Source organism: Lonchura striata, chromosome 5, assembly GCF_050655825.1.
Source record: "Lonchura striata isolate lonStrDom1 chromosome 5, ASM5065582v1, whole genome shotgun sequence".
In the NCBI taxonomy this organism is placed as follows: Eukaryota; Metazoa; Chordata; class Aves; order Passeriformes; family Estrildidae; genus Lonchura; species Lonchura striata.
Genome location: NC_140707.1, coordinates 61,388,478 through 61,406,143, shown reverse-complemented (window position 1 = coordinate 61,406,143; position 17,666 = coordinate 61,388,478). Strand labels below are relative to the sequence as shown.

The window sequence follows — 17,666 nt, the reverse complement described above, 5'->3', positions numbered from 1 at the left end:
GCAGCTCAACACAGCCTAGCAATTTTTATTGTGTTAGGAATATAATATACAATTGTTAAGTCATTAGAAGGAATTTGTACTATTCTTTCCTTATTCCACGAAAAAAGCAAACATTATTCATATCTGTTACAGTGGCAGTAGAGTGGTGCCTACACACATAGAATCCATGTCCAACATCTGTCTCCACAGGCACAGCAGACGGTCTTGCCAGAAATGCAATGTAGGTAGGATCTGAATAGCAGTTATCATACTTGCTTGTATAGTACTTCCAGAGAGATCAAAGAGTTACAAAAGTCAAACACAGAACTCCCAAAATAAAAAAAAAAAAAGGCCTTCCTTGTCCCACAAGCCACAGAGATGGCTTCTATTTAAAACCAGTCCTCAAAACACAGCACAAATTTTATCCTCGATGCTTGAAGCTCGAGTATTTACACAGGGAATTTAGACTCTTCACTTGTGGTTTTGGCAAAAGCTTCACACAAATGTTTTGCACTGGTGGTCTCTTAGCCATTTAAGATAAATGCCAAAATCAAATGCAGTCCTTGCAGACTGGAGCGCTGGATGCTGTGCCAAGGATGAAGTATCCCCATTTGCCTCACATGTGTAGCTGTCAGATCAACATGCAGGCCTGGTTTCCAAATAGGGACTCTCAAGGTGGTGAGACTCCCTTGGAAAATGTTGCATATTTAGGGTCAGAAGGAGCATGGATAAATATTATTCCTTGCTGCCACAGTGTAGGTTCCTTTTGGAAAAGTTTTTTCTAGGATTGGAGAGAACACAGATAAATGTTTCTGCTTGCTGCCATGGTGTTTGCATCTATCTGCAAGGTACACAATCATGCACAGCCAGAAATGCCACCATTTAGAAAGAAAGCATTTGCCAGAAGGTACCCCACAATTAGCACACATATTTCCTGATCTAAATACAGGGGGAAACTGTGGTTTCTGATCTACCACTGTGTGGTAACTGTTGGCAAATGCCAACTTTTTAATGGTGACTATTCCACCACATTTCTTCATGTAGAAACTGGCCTTGATTAGTAGCTAATAGCTAATAACTAAGTGGCAGGAATAGTTTGAAATGGAGGGGTTGGGATTCCCAATGAATGGAAAGTGGTGCTGTTCACTCAGCTTCCCTTTAAAGCCTGCTAAGTTGTGCCAGCCAAAAACGTGACTCCTACATGATTCTGTATGTGTGTGTCTGTATTTGTGCAGGTGTATGTCGATATTTAAGACTTGTATCTTAGTTTTTCAAAGCCACAGAATTCAGTTTGGACTAGTGCCAGGAGGAGCCAGCATTTCTAGCGGAGCAGGAGAAAACTCTTAAATACAGCTTTTAAATGGCAGGTTATTCCTAGAGGGGTTAAAAATAAATAATAAGGTTATAGGTTACAATATAATCTTTTAGCTACCAGGAAAAAGGTTGTTCCCTTCCTCACAAGCTCAGTAGGGAATCAGCATGCATAATCGGGGCATGCAAAATGCACAACTGGCTGCAGCTCAAGCAGGAAGGCAGCACATGGCCGCCAAGGCTTCCTTCTGGGAGCTCAGCTCCTGGCACCTCGCTGAAGCCATTTGAGCTCTAAGTCACCGCACTTTGTCCGGGCTGGTGTGTGGAGCCCGCTTCAGCAGCGGCTCGGCAGAAAGCCTGCCCAGTTTTGTGTCAGCTCAGTGCATTAGCACAGCCATAAAACAATTATCCCCCTTTTGATTCGGTCCCTGAGCAAGCACTGGTGGCGACGTCCGCCGCCTCTGGCTCTGCTCTGTGCCAGGGCTGGCCATCCCCCACCTTCACCCCGCTCCATGCCCACACAGGCCCTCAGCCTGGGTTCGCAGGTCCTCCAGGTCTCTTCTTATTCTTCCCCCACCCAGCATGAGCCCACCAGCCTCAGCTGGACCCAGAGAGGGGTTCAGACCAAGCGTGTTGTGCGTTAGGCAGCCAGCCCCCACTTCGCTTGTTTGATGCCTCCTCTGTCCCTTCAAACTTAGATCCGACTGACAGTTTTTTCTATTGTTTTTTCTCCAGGGCCGTCCAGGCCTGCAAACCTGCCGGGGGCTCCCATAGCTGCCTCCTCCCACCCTCACACATCCGTGATCACGTCACCTCTCCGCGCACTGGCCTCCCTCCCGCCCTGCCTTAGCCTGCCCTGCTGTGGTGCACGTGCAGTCTCAGTTGGCGGGACTCAGACTGAGATTCAGACTGAGACGTCAGGCACATTTGGATGTCATTGTCAGTTGTCAGGTAATAGAAATACTTTTTTTTTTTGTTGCTATCTGAAGGTCAGTAGTGCTGCCAAGTGATGTCATCTTTGCTGTGGGAGAGCTGCCTTTGCTGGGTCACATGGGGAAGGTAGAGAGAATTCCCTAACCTGCCCTCCTCCCTCCACTTCCCTTCCTTCTCCACCCTGGAAGAGGATGGGAAGTGGGAAAGGACATGCGACTCCCTCCATTTCCACATCCCTCCTTCCTGCCTGCCCACCCTCAGTTGTCACCTGCGGCCACTGCTGGGCCATTTGTGCCATGTTGTAAACAAATGTCTGAGACTCCTTGCAGAATGTTATACCCCAGTATCAAGATATCATCTCTCTAGGCTGTTTATTTTAAGCTTAATTGGATAGCATTTAACATCTGAAGTATTTTTATTTTCTTCTTTTTTGCCCTTCCTCCTCAGTCATTCATATTAAAGGCTCTCCTCCACATCCATGTGCACGCAGGATGTATGTGCTCCATGCTGTTTTCTCCCTTGCTTTGAGAAAATGCTCCTTGATAACTCACCATGCATCCCTGGCCTCCTACCCCCATCAGTTTCTCTTTTCCTTTATTCCTTTTGGATGCCTGATTTATCACCACAAGGAGGGGAAAGTGAAAATGAAGGCACACCAAGCTAGCCAAAGAGAACACGGACATATTGTCACCAGACCCCATCATTTCAGACCCAGTGATCTCTTTGAAATCACTGGGTGTTTCTGAGCATGGCTCAGTTGCAAGACTTGGTCTATGACAAACTCTGGACTGGTGAGGTGAAAATGGGGAGGGTTTAAAAGAAAATACAGATGTGGCAAAATCCACAAATGTTTATGGACTCTCACTGTGGTGGGCCAAATTCCACAGCCCTCATTCATGATAATGTGCATGTAGTTTTAATAAGGAGTTCCCTAAATGGTGCTGGATAAATAAAGCGAGAGGACCAAAGGATTCAGAGACACAGCAATGACTGTCAGGAGTAAAGCCTTTGGGAAATGGCTCCTCATTTCTCCCCTGAAGCTGGCAAAACTTTGTTGTGTTAGCTTTTTCCTTCCACAAGCACTGGTACCACTTGGCTACAGTATGCCCTATCTCATGAGAATGCTCCTTTACATCTCTTATTTATGTAATAAAGTGAGATATTAAGTTTTGCAAGAGATTCAAATTTGTATCTTGGAAACTCTGGGTCTTGAAAGATAAAATATTCTCAGGAAGAGGCTAAGAGCACTCTGCAGGGTGCTGTGTAGGTCCTGGGTGAAGCTCAGGGCATACAGTGAAGGCTCCCTTGCTGCCTGGAAGATGCTTAGCCTCCACCCATCTGCTTGCACTGGTGCACAGGGTTTGTAGCAATGTGCTGTGTGGTGAGGTGCCATCAGTAAATCCAGGGTCTGGTTAAATTTTCTATCCTAGCTGCTGCATTCAGTATGGCAGAGGATGCTGTTTTAATGAAATTCTGCTTTATCAGCCTTGGCAGACTGACCAACTGGCCCGAGACGGATGTCGAGACAGGTTCTTGCAAATGGTGAGCGTTTTATCAGAAAGTCAGAAAGCTTCCCTGCCTTCTCTCCTCCCAGGAACCAGTAAACCAAACTGGAACTGGTCTCATGTTTTGCTGTCCTCTGTCTTCACTGGTGTAGTATGCACTTGCATGTCTTCGTGGGGGCACATCGTTGTAACGCTGAATTGAATACCCTGGTTTCCTCTTACTTCTGATGCCAGCAGCTAGTAGGAATGGAAGCAAGTACATCTAAAAATAGAAAAGGAAGGAAGGAAGGAATAACTTATTAAAGAATGTGGGGAAGGTGAGGCTTTTGTACTTTGTGTACTTGGAGTTCTCACTTTGGAGTTGTGTGCTGTGAGTCTGCAGAATTGCCTGTTTGCTGGGAGAGCGATGCCAGCTCTGTGGAGAGGGAGACCTGTTATCATGGCTTCCTGTAATTACTGCTGCAGTCTGCGACACTTAGAGAATAGGTTTTATCAAAGTGCACGCTACATGTTTATGACAGTAGTTGGTCAAGGTCTGCTTGAAAGAAACATTTTCTTCCCTTGAAAAAGGAGATTATATCTACTTAACCCTTTCTTAGCTCCCATAGTATTCACTGTACTTGAGCCTAGGCAAGGGTTATGGATTCTTTCTGTTGCCCAAAATATTTTGTGGAAATGAAAGAAATGTGAGTTCTTTGTGTTGATTAATAATCTAGTGACAATCCCTGCATTGTGCCTTTTTTTTTTAATATAGACATTTACAACAGTCACTTGCTCCAGCTTTAGAGATCAGCTTGTCTCTCTGACTTGATTAGCCTTTTATTCTGTCAGCCCTGTCCTTGCTTCTGAGGAATTGGTTACTTCTTTGAACAAAAGCCATCAGCAGTTCCCGCCTCCCCTCATCCTTCATCATTTCTTACCTTTCCTGTTTTTCAGCATTTATTTAATTCAGGACCTGGAGATTTTCCATGCAGCTCTCAAGCAGACTGAGACTCTGATGGCTTGAAGTTGCAGGTACTCCAAAATCTTTGCTGGGCACTCACAAACTGGGCCCTCAAGAGTCCCTCACAACAGTTTGTGCTGGAGAATCCAAACGTCTGGCTTCTGGTGGGATTTGGGGTACACATGTGTGAAAACTGCGTTTGGAAATCTCCGACCTAGATAAGAGTGATTGTCTGGGATGCTGAGTAGTGTTCAGTCATGCACAGAGGAAGTCGTGCTGCCTCATCCGCAGTTGTTAGTGATCTTTAGAAAATGTGCTGCTGATAGTTTCAATCACAGCAAATGGTGCTGGGAGGTTTGCTTGGGTGTCCACTGTGTTGCTCAGCCAGTGCTGGTTGTGGTCTCTCTATCTTTGTTCAATTATTTGTGTTCGAGGCACCCCAGGACAAGGAATTTGCAAGTGAAGGTCCACATTTTTTCATGTGATTTAAAAAAGAAATCTCTACCGCTTGTTCAATCTCTCTCAATATATTTATTTATTTATATATTTTGCCCCAGAAGCTTTTTTCAGTTGAATTGGGTTCTCCCGTTCGAATGTTTTTAGTGCCTATTTAATTAGAAGTTGGAATAGAGTAATGAAATTCACAGGGTTATGTAGCTTGGATCTAAAATATAAATGGGCAAAGCATTCATTTTGCTTTACCCCTTGCCAGATTAGGGTGCTTTTTTTGAGCCTGCTTTTTATTTCATTACAATGAATTGCAACCTCTCAGAGTAACTGTAAAACACACAGAGTTTTTTTTTTTGCATAACAGAGACATGCAAATAAATGATTGTTGAGAGACATAATTATGTAAAGAAAAGTATATGCTTGTGTGCATGCACATATACACTGCAATGCTTTTTGTGGGGCTATTTTTTCACAATATGTCTTCATAAGGCTCTTTTTATGATGCTGATTTATTAATATTGTACATTAAGGCTTAAATTGTCAAAGCTGCCTAAGAGATTTGGATGCCCATTTCCCATTAAAGTTAACGAGAAACGAGCATTGAAAATCTCAGCGCAGAAGTGCACGGCACTTTACAGTGTGTACAGTCCAAAGAAAAAGTCCCTGCCTTGAAGATGCTGTGGTGTAAAAGCCCCAGGAAGAGGATCGTAATCAGCATAAGACAAAGAGGATCGTAATGGCACAGAGAATAATTAATCCCCTGTGCCTGCATTCAGATATATACCTGGTCCAAATTCTCTGGACTGGGCCTACAAGTGAGGGTTTTATATACCTCTGTAAAGATAATTAAATCTGTCCAATACACATATATTCATCTAACCAGTGAAACTGCTTCCTTCCCACATGTAGGCTGATGGAAGGAGGTGGAAAGCAATTACAATACTTAGTTGCATGTATAAAAACAGCAAGTGGGCATGGACAGCAGTGATTAATGGACAGGGCTGTGAAATTTAAGGTCTAAAATAGAGGAAGGCATGGGGCCATATCTCATAAGAGAGGAGCAAGCTCCTGCTAATTCATGGAATCAGCTGTGTTAGTCATTAGGACATTCTGAAAATCACAGTCATCTTGTAAAGTTAATATCAATTTACTTGGCTACTGAAATTCTACTTACTGCTTCATTTAACTAGTCTGGTGTTTTCTTGGCAGAGATTAAGGTGACAGTAAAGATAAAAGCAGTCCCTGTAACTAAATCATAGGTTTTAAAAGAATACTTTTTCCTCCATCTATTATATCACCGTATTCATTTTATGTTGGTTTTATAACTGGAGTCAGCCAAAGAGAAGAGCTAGATTAGACCACCCTGCTGTAAAAAGCTTGATGCAATTAATACAGTCTGTCTAGAAAGAAGTATTATTTCAAAAACTTTTATGTTAATGATATGGTATGCACTTGCACGTTTCTTACTTGAACAAGAAGCAAGCTTTTGTTCACTCTAGCCTGGGTTTTATTAACATAGGAGGATCAATGGAAAACAAAACAGTAATCAGAACAGAGAATACAAATTCATCCAGCAAAAAACCTTCTAACTCATCAGGTCCCAGGACAATGGCTGATACTCTACTCTTCATTTTTTGCTGAGTGGACTTTCAAAAAAAAAAAAAAAAGATTTCTCTCTGATGCTTTTTTGAGAGGAGAAAGAGGAATTTGATATAAGTGTATAAATGTCAGAGGACAGACAAAGATCTATAGTTTCCCTGAGAGCCTTTGTAAATATATCTTTTCATTTCGCTGCATAAATAAGAGGTTTGCATAAAATACTAGCTAACATTCAGGAAAGATGTCCTTGTGAGTCATGTATTTATTTATTTTACTGAAATATTTAATGTGTGCTATAGTAGAATTGACTTTGTGGACAGTACTTACAGAGTGCAGGGATGTGTGAGAGATGTATACACTAAAAAGAGTAATGCATCAGTCTGAATGCATGCATCCATCTTTACATCTACCTATCAATCTCTGTGTTCATTCACCTATCCAAGTATTAAAATCATATGTGACCTGCTGTCTAGGCAGCTCCCTGTCTCACTAGGTATTAAAATCAGATCCAAACTCAAAATAAGTGAATTTAACACAGACTGTTTTTTTGACTGACTAGTGTGTTTGCCAAGAGGCAGTGAAGAGACCTTAAAATTGCAAAGAGGTGACTAAAATGAGGGTGCTGCATGGGGCAGGGTCGCTGGCAATGTGAGCATGACTGTGACTTTGTTCTAGACAGATGGCTGATCACTATAACTTTGTAAGTCCTAATTATGTCAAGTTAAGAACCAGCAGGAGCAATAGTGATATTTAAAGGTTCTTTAAAGCGGATGCTTGCCATTTCCAGACATCCCAGGAAAAAAGAAAATACCTTAATTGCAACATTAATGGGTAGAACTGAATCTTGGTAGTCTTGGTACGAAAAGGTTCAGGGCAACACTGCCTGCAGTAAGGACAATGGTTGCAACATTGAGAGAGTTAACTCGATCGCATACCACTACACTGAGCCCGAGAGTCTGAACTCTTCAAACGCTCCAAATGGAGAGCTAAATCAAAGAATCCTGTTTCAAATCCATCCAAGATGTTGCTGTTTTTCTCCTCTGACAGGAGAAGCATTTGGAAGTGCAGTTTCTTTCTTTTTTTATAGCTGTCTTAAAAAGGAGTTTGGATGTTTAGCACAGCTGGTGCTCATTACATTATGCACTATCAATAAAATAGCATGTGTAATTAATTTTTAATGCAGTGCTGTATGCAGCGCTTTAAAGCAGTTACTGTATGGGGAGAGCCGACACCGGTCACTGACATCAGAAATATTGAAATAGAGGGCTAGATTTTGCATTTTTAAAGGGTGTATGTGAGAGTGGGGGAAGGGTAATTCCCAACCAGCAATTCTCTGGCCACAATCAAATTTAAAAATATAGGAACAAGATGGATGAAGGTGATTTTATAATTTGTTTATTGCAATGAATGAATTTTTGTCCTTTTGGAGTTAGCTGAGTGATAGCTGAATTAGGAGAGGTGACTTCAGAATATAGGTAAGGACCAAGGGAGCACATAGCAACAGATCCATATTTGTTAAAGCACAAACAAGCTTTGGTGGTATCAGGTGGGAGATGAGGTAAAAAGGGAGCTTATGGAAAAGCAAGAGAAGGACATTTCTATTCTATTCCATCTCATTGAACAGTTTTTTTTTTTCATTGCAGGGCTTCTTTCTTGTGCCTTGTTGTGTCTTCTTGTTCCCACTAATAATAACCCCATTTTTCCCCCTTGATTCATTAAACATTTGGGAGTACTGGTAGTTAGGAAGGGAGAGAGTAACTTGGTTAGAAAGAGGCACCACTGATGACATGGTTTATGCTGCTCTGACTGAAGACCCAAACAAATTAGGGTCTTCTTTTTGCATGGCAGTACTTTCCACTGCATAAGTGAAGACTGCTTTAATTAGGCACAGTGGGAAAGGTTTGGGCACCATCATGACTCTTACAGCCATTATGTCCAGAAACACCTTGGTTGACTGAAGGAGGAGCAGACCTCTTTTTGAAGTTGTAGCAAGGTGTGTGTCCGTGCTCAGCAAAGGGATGGGAATGGCTTTCATGTTTCTGCAGCAGAGTAACTGCCAGGGATGGTTTGCAGGATGGGACCATCCTCCTCCCTGCTACCGTTGTTTTCCCACCCATTTTCAGAGAGTTGAATGCCTCTTGGTGTACACTTCCTAAAAAGAGAAGAAATCAACTGCAGGAAGAGAAGGAAGGAAGCAATCACCTAAAAAGCGACAAAATTAGGGGTAGTGCTTGTCAGGTGCCTTGCCTTTTGGTTGGGCAATGCACCAGCTTTCTGAAAGCTTTTTTTTTTTTTAATACACGTGCACAAGGCATAAATGTTTGCAATTATTCTTTCCTTTTCTCAGCAAATTGCCATTTATTTGTACATAACATATGCTAAGCAGTTCACTTGTACAGCCTCACCTGGCATATTCAGGATGGAGTTTCCTCCTGCCTCTTCAGCAGTAGCTTTTTGACATCACTTTTCTTCTCGCTTTCTGTCAGATTTGTGCGGATGTGTTTGTGTGTCTGAGCCAGGAAGTGAATTGGCCTGTTCAGCTTGTGAGAATAGAGATAAACCTCTTGAGCACAAATATAATGCTCAGTGTCAAAGGAAGTAGGGCAAACCATGGTGTATGGTGTAGATATTTGTGATGAGAACTGCTTTTTAGTTCACAAGCCAGAGTGGGAAAGGTGGAGAGAGCAATGAGGTGTTGTATATTTTGTAGTAAAATCACTTAATTTTATTTTATTTGTTTTAGAATGACTGGATCATTTATTCCTGGTGTGGCTAAGGTTTAGGCCAGAGAACTGCAAAAAAATTAGCATGTGTCCCTCCAGAGCTAATTCAGAGGACCTCTGCTCTCTTGTTTTCTGAATGCTACATAAAAATAGATAAAAGGAAGGCTTCTATGCTCAGATGGGATGCTTTATGTTCAGAATGGGATTTGAGTCAAAGAAGCCATGCTGATGCATCTCATGTGTGCCCCACTGGGTTCCTGTGTTCTGCATGTTGGTCCTTCTTTCTGCTGAGCAGTAAACAGCTGAGCAACTGTTAACAACCCATATTTTTATGCTGTTTGCCTTCTTTTGGACAGAATTTTTAAAGAATTTTTGCAGTACATACAGAAACCTGGTAGGCTAGTGTATGGTACATACCTTTGGTATTTTTATTTTCCTCTTGTTTTTTGTCTTTAATCAAGCTATTTCTCTGGGACCCCGTTCCAGCTAATGTAACTTGCCATAGCATGGGCTGGGCAAGCCAGGTTCAATGAGATACTAAAAATTGCATTTGGAAGGAAGCAGACAAAAATCCCACGTAGCAAAGGTTTGCATTTTTTATGAATTCAGCTGTATGAGTCAGAGGTCCTGGGACTTCAGGAATGAGGTTAATGCAGGCGCTAAGCAAGGAGATGAGGAGACAGTTGCTGGAATTGTGCTATGAAATGGTGCTTTCTAAACTGTCTTTGCTATGAATATAGAGGGCCTCTGGTTAGAGAAGAACTGGTTTGCACAACATACCTGCAGCTTCAATTCTTGTTTAGAGGTCACCTGGTTATTTGAAGCCAACTGTAAATATATTATTTTCAGCACATCCCCTTGGCAATGTGAGAGGAACATCCCATCCTTCCTGTGTGCCAGGCTGGCTCCTCACATGTCCTGTATTGACCTAGATTACTTCACGTGAGACACGGCTCTAAACCTGATCCTTACCTCTCTTCCTGGCTGTGTGACAAACGTGGAGCTCCCAGGGTGTGCTGTACCACACCAAGAGTCCACTGAGAGATGGGTTAGGGACTGCCTAGGGATGCTTGGCTGAACATCTTCCTGTGAGGTGTTTTCTGACTTCAGTGATGTTATACTGTTCTGCCAATGGTGAACATGGTCTGTGGAATTCCAGGATGTGCAGAGATTTAAGTAAGAGTCAGAGTGTTGCTGGAAAACACATATAATTTAAAACTGCCCATGGTGATGAGAGTAAAACCCAAAAATTCATGGAATCTTGTAAGACTTCAGTATAGCAGCAGTGCCTTCTGCTTGCAGGGGAATTATTTTTTTCAGTTTGCATCTTCTAAGAGAGTTTTTGGTTATTTTTTCATCTCTTCTGGTTGAATAAAGAGAGAATAAGATAACTTATTATGGCACAGACAAGCTTATAATGTAAAGTATGTCTAAAATTGGATCTGTTTATGGATTGATTAATCCAAATCCTTTATAAAAATGTGTGAACTGTTGATTAAATAGGGAACAGGACCGTTGTGGACATACAGTAAATACAAGACAAGTGATTAACTTTACCTTCCTGTAAAATCTAATTCCAAAAACATCAATCTTTCTCTATTTTTTTTCCATCAAATGGAACTAATTCCTCCACTGTAAATTTGAGGTAGAATCTTAAAAGCTCCACAGTGTATTGAAACCAAACACTTCACTATCATTATCAATAGATACATAGAACAGTTGTAAAATGATCCTCTGAGATTGCTGTAAATTCCTTCCCAATTTCCTTCACACTTTCCCTGCCCATTTTCCATGAAGAGTGCTGTGAAAGCTGCATCCATCCTGCTCCTGCTTCAATCACCACTGTCACCATTCATTAGTGCAGTTGAGCACACTCATAAATGTCTGAGCTCTTCCCATATTTAGAGCAAATCTCTAGCCAGCAAATCTCCCCTTCTGCTCTTCCTTTTTGAGAAAAACCACAGTGGTCACGGTTTGAGGTGAGCACTTGAGATATAATTTTAATTCAGTGACCTGGTATCATCCAGAGCTATAAGGGGGAGAAAGAGTGTGGGAGGCAGTACCATCAGTGCTTAAATAATTTGCTCCTTGCCCTTTCTGTCTAAGTTTATCAGGCTGTGTCTTGTGATTATAAATGAAGATTTTTAAAATTTGTATTCTCCTTAATAGGTAAAGATGAGCGAAAGCTGTTTTTCACTTTCTCCTCACTCTTTCTTCACAGATGTCTTTGCTCTCTGGGACTGGCTGGCACTGCTGGGGGGGTATTTCCCAGGGGATTTCATTGCCCCAGGGTTAGATTTCTCCATCTACACAGCAGCATGGAGCTGTATTGCATATAGCTCCCTCCCAGCGAGCCTCAGTGAGTCACCATCCTGCTTGCTGGCTGTCTGATGGGAACAGGATGCTCTGTCCCAGGCCACTCTGTCAATGGAGCTTCTGCCCATCTGCACCTTTCCCTTACCCTGCTCCTCCCTAGACATTAATCTTTCTTTCTTATTTTATATATAACAGTTTAATTTTCCCATCAGGTAGGTCCTTCATTTGTTGCTGTCACTGCCAGTAGTCCCCAAAGTCATAATTACAGCACATTTTTTTTTCTAAAAAACAAGTCCAAAGTGAAATTGTTCTTTTTAGTGGTTTTTTTTTTTTATTGACTTCACATTTTTTAAAATTGAAATGACTGCTGAAAATAAACACAGTTTGCAATGTATAGACTTACTGAGCCAGCATGAATTTCCTTAATAAGCTGGGGTATGTGTGTGTGTGTGCACGTGTGTGTTTTTCCCCCCTAGACCTTGGAATAAGAGTGCTGTCTCTTTAAATTCTAACTCAAACTTTACTGGCGATTTTACAGAGCCTGGTTTCATTTATAGTGGAGCCAGACTTGCTGTGTGAGAGCCGTCCGCATGCTGGAATTAGTCTTAAGCTCGCTTCTGTGGCGTTGCCAAATTCCATGTTTGTGTTTTATTTAGAATTCTTTTCACGGCCAGTCGAATCTGTTCAGGCACACATAGGCAGTGTTGCGCCCCATGGAGAAAATAAGCAAGTTTGCGTTTTCTTTGGCATAGGCCATGGCCACAAAAGACTGCGGTCTAAAGAAACATTTTTTAAAAGCTATTTTAACCCATAACAGATGTATAAAGTAGGCACACACATGCCAGCTTCCTTAGTTTTAATTAAAAAATAATTATGGCTTTAATGGGATGCTAGTGACAAATTTGGATGAATGGTGGGTGACATTATCTCAAGGCTTGCTTCAACTTATAAATTAGTGCATTTCTCTTGGCCAGTGGTACAGATGAAATTAAATGAAGGAACAGATTAATATTTCTTAAAGTTGCATTGAACCAAATGAAAAATCCAATCATATAAAAAAAACATACTCCCTTCCTCCTTCTCTTCCTCAGATCTCCATTTGCATGAGGTCACAGAACACAAAGAAAAGGTTATTTTCTCTGGCTGATAGTTGCCCTGGCCAACGATAAACTGTACTTAAGTTTTCAAGGTGACTGTCTCTCTTTTGTAATTTTGCATTGGTAGCCACATTGCCAAATTATTGTGATTAATGTCAGCAGGTGCTTCCATTTATAACCACATCTAACCAGCTAACACGGTACCTTTGAGTCAGGAAATCTTAAATATAACCCCAACCCTACATGTTGCATGTTGCAATGGTTCTCTCTCCATACCTTGGCAAACTGGTGGTGATGCTGGCTGTGATTTCTCACATCTTTAGGCTATTTTCAATTTGGGGCTTTTAAGGCTCACCAGAACTGGGCTAGATGCACAGGCTTGCACAGGTAGCAACAGTTTTTATTTATGAAGAAATAAACAAAGGAGTAATAAACATGTAATGAGCTAACCCCAGATGGTATCTCTGCTGTTATTAGTCAGGTGTATGTAGAGTTGAGGAAGGGAGATTGAAGGATCAGCATGAGTGGCTCTGGATATTGAAGGAAAGATTGGATGGGTTCACTGGAAAAAGTCTCTTCTTTCTTCCCATGCATCCCTCCCATGGACACCCTGAACAGATGCTGAGAACAAAGGCGCTAAAGCAGCACAGCTTTTTAAGGCATGCAGCAGAATCACATTTCCTCCAGACCTGCTTGTCCCACCCTTGTGCTCTCCAGCAGCAAAGGCAGCCCAGCGTGGGATGGGGCTTTTTGGATGAGAGCAGATGATCAGCTTTATGATCTATGGCACCAGCAGATGAGGATCATTTTGGTTTTGGATGGCAAAACCCTGTTTCCTGTTCTCCAGCATATTCTTTCATGAAACTTCTCATCTGCTTAACATTTAGCTCCCATTGTAAAAGACAACCTTGGAATGCTGCTGATACATGTAATATAGATGGTGAGAACTCCTCTTCACTTAGGCAGTGCTAGTTTTCTCTAATGAATATGTTGAAATGTTTCCTTAGCAAAAATTGAAATTACTTTTAGAAAAAAGCAGGTCAAGGAAAGAGTATCAGATGCTTGCTGGATAGCTGTGCACCTTCTCCATTCAGGGAAGTCCATTCATCTTGTGACTTACAAATATTTTTCTACTAATTTCCATGCAAATGTGGCAGAGTCTCCCACCTTGCTCACTTAAAGCTATCAGCCATGTTTAGCTGGAAAAATCCAGCAAGAGGAAGTTGCTCTGTTTGGTTTGAGACAAATCTGTAGAATTTCAGCTCTTCAGGGCAATCCATTTGATCCCTCAGGGATGGCAGTGTCTCTTCTTGGTGTACAGGATGTCCATTGCCTGAAGCTGAACCAAGCTCTCTAAAGATACAATTCTTAGGCTTTGTTTAACTGTAGCAAAAAAAAAAAAAAAAAAAAAAATATTTCCTTTGTCAATTGAATGAGAATTTCTGTGGTAACATTCCCTGGCTTGAATTCCTCATGAGTGAAAATGAAGATCCATCATTAAAAACATGAGTCATGCAGTGCGCATAAGACTAATTTTTGCATTCCTGGAATTTTTGGAAGGGAAACATTGCATTCATGATAATCCTTTCAATTATACCTTATTGCTAAAATAATCCAAGAGGCATTCTGCAGTAGAGCCCTCTGCTATTCGGTTACAGTTGAGGCTTTGAAAATAGCACCTGAAAGCTTTTAGACTCCTGTGTGTCAGTATCTTAATTTTCTTTTTATGCTGATGCACACAGGATGGTCTGCCATCATTTTTATTTACTCCTTAGGATTTTTTTGTTTAATAAATAAGGCTAATTTGATTTGTTCTGATCTGTCTCAAGTATCTAATTGCTGCTGTAGAGAAAGATTAATGTCCAGTTGAAAGGATTCCATATCTATAAATGAGAACTGAAAGCAGATGTTAGTTTGATGAACGTGTGCTGCCCATTCCTTGCCTGCACTGGCTCAGAGAGCAAGCTGCTGAGAGACTGCTATCTATCAGAAGAGAGATGTTAGATGCCAAACACAGTTCAGAGTCACACACCTATCATGAGCAGAGTGAACAGTTAGCAAATAAAATATCCCAGGTAGGTTTTTCTCTGCTTGTGAAATGTCTATACACAAGACAGTTTTCCTCAAATTGTCAGAAGTACTTGACAAACTCTGGTTTGGGGGAGGCACAAGAAGGACTTTGAGTTTTCACTCAGGGAGTAGGGCTGGTGTATTGTCCAAGGGCTGGTAAGCTCAGTTTCTAGTGCATTGCGTGCACAGTGCTGATTCTGAAGTTAACCCAATCCCTGAAAAGCCACCCGACAAAACCAAACCAAAGCTGATACTGGTGTCTTTGCTATTGGTGGTCTGGCTAGGTGTTCAGGAATTTCTGGCAAGCCAGGCCAAATGCTTTTCAGAGTTTTCTAGCTTGAGCTCATGCAGATCTGTGGAGAGCAGACAGTAAAAGGAGTAAAAGACTAAATGACTTGGGCACACAAGATCAGCTTGTGTATCATCCAGAAAACTTTGACGTGCACTGCACACAGTAAGTGCAAGAGCTTTTTAGGTAAAAGCAGGTACAGATGGGATCTTTTTGCATGGGCTCTTCAATTTAGTAAGGATGCCTTTCAGCCCTTTCACAAGCAGGGCTCCCTTGTGTTCTCTGGGCTGCTGGAGCCACTGTGAAACAGCAGGTTAGCAGCTAGTGCACAGAGGAGGAGACATTTTAGCCAAGGGCAGGAAATTCTGATAATGTCAGTAGGATTGTCAGTGTTTCCAAAAAACAGAGAGTGCTTTCTTTGTAAAGCCTCTTTTAAAAATATTTCCAGTAGTTTTAAAATGCTCACCAGTATTACTGTGAGCTATAGAGAAAACATTACAGATTTAGTCACTTTGATTTTTCTGTGTGTGTGTGTGTGTGTGTGAAATAGCTTTTGCATTTTTACTCTTTGTTAAATTGCTATTCAGGTAATGTCTGTTTCAAGAATACTATTTCACAGATGGACAGACAAAGATGTAAAGAGCAACATAACTCTTCCTTGATATCAATAAATCAGGCTGACCTGGGATGTGCGTGTGGCAGGAGAGGGAAAGAGAGAGAGGAGGGGAGATGGAAGATAAAAGGCACAGAGAAAGGATTAGGAGTCATGGAGAAGGACAGGTACTGGCATCCCAGAACTCTGTCTATGTCAGCTTTTGTGCTGTAGTCATGTCAAAATTACAGCAAAGAAGAGTACTTGCAGTATCACCTCCTGTTCCTCTGGAACCTCAGTAGGGCTCTACATACAGCAGCCAGGTGAGAACAGAGAAGAGACTGTTTTTTCAAGCTCTCTCTCTTTTTTGTTTCTTTTTTTTTTTTTTTTTTTGGGGTGTAACTATAAAAACAATAATTACAAATATAACTATTTGTATTGTTGGTGTTTTTTTTTTTTTTTTTTTTTTTTTTTTTTTTTTTTTTTTCAGACAGTACTGATCTGAGCAGTAAGACCTTTTCAGGTAATCAGGTAAAGAAACTATACTTTACTGGTATGAAACCTGGGCATTCAGATTTTGTTCTTGATGATTTTCCCTGACTTATATCTACCTGACTATGCTATGATGTCAACAATTTCCAGCTGATATATCTCACAAAATGACTGGAAATCAGAAAATGGACCAAAATAAAGTAAATGGTAACTCTCTCCCTATTAGGACATACTTTCAAGTTACTACAAAAAAATCTGCTTTTTGTCTTTACTTATCTTGCTTTCTGCACCCTCTTCTTAGCTTTTATGTTCTTATAGGCAGGAAATGGTGCAAATATGACTATCCTAAATTAAGCTGGTGAGTTACTCATGTAGCTGATATTATTATTGGTCACTGAGTAATGCGTGGCAAACTTCATTTCTCTGGGGAAGAGTCAGGACTGAAGTTAAGAGATGGAGCACAGCTGACCATGCAGTCAGCAATATATGTTGCAATTTCTTTTTATGTGGTCTCCTGTCTGGTTGCTCCTACATCTTTATGTGGAGTATGAAAAAATATCTTTAAGAAAAGGGTGATATCTTTTATAAAGATATCTCCCTTTTCTTAAAGCTATATTTTATAATATGGTGGCTTTCCTCATAGCAATGAACTCAGCCTGCAGAATGAGCTGTGAGTGTGTAATTTTTGCAGGACAGGGCTTGTCTGCAGTATTTTATTGTTCCTGGAAGTGGTCACTTGAGCAAGTACACATGTGTTATGAGTAAGTATTGGTTTTCTCTGGCTGCTTCTTAGCAGGTTTTCCTCTGAATGAAGGCGTGTCTGGCCCTGGGCAAATTGTGGAACTCCCTCATGTTGGCAGTGGGAAGGTGTAATGGGGTTGGGAACTTCACGTGGTGCTCATAGCTCAGTGCACACCTCAGGCTTAGCATCAGGAATCTCTTGTTTGCTCTGCATGGACAAATACTCTGTTGGCCTTACACAACTGCAGGCATGGCTGTAAGGTTTAATCATGCATCTAAAATCAAAGGAAAACACCGCACAGGGAGTGTTCCTTGGAAAAAGCAGCTCTAGGAGACCAACAGCAGGCTTTCTGTACAGGTGGGAGAAAATAAAACATCCTTGTCTAGGGGTTCCCAGTGATCCCCATGCAGCTGGTTAAAATATGAAAATACAAGTTGAAAAATATTGTGAGAGAATTTGAGAATTTACTATATGCTTTTATTATTATCCGGTGAAAAGCACTGATACCAGAAGAAAATTCTTGTATTTTCTGTCCTATTCCCTATGGATGGGGAAATCTAAATCCAAACCTTCACTGAATTTTCTCTGTGATCTTGGAAAAGTTCTTTAATTTCTCCATGGGAAG

General features: G+C 41.3%; 1 protein-coding gene across 6 annotated transcripts in view; it reads left to right on the top strand.

Moving 5' to 3' along the window:
• The window catches only part of BCL11B (BCL11 transcription factor B), a 97,319-nt gene that overhangs the window by 41,249 nt on the left and 38,404 nt on the right, over positions 1–17,666 (top strand). For 4 of the 6 annotated variants that reach the window (XM_021549659.4, XM_021549657.4, XM_031504916.3 and 1 more), the window contains exon 3: positions 2,026–2,241. The exons of the other annotated variants lie outside the window; for them this stretch is intronic. In XM_021549659.4, the coding sequence (XP_021405334.1) occupies positions 2,026–2,241 (216 nt within the window). The remainder of the gene's footprint in view (positions 1–2,025; positions 2,242–17,666) is intronic. 6 annotated transcript variants of the gene reach the window in all.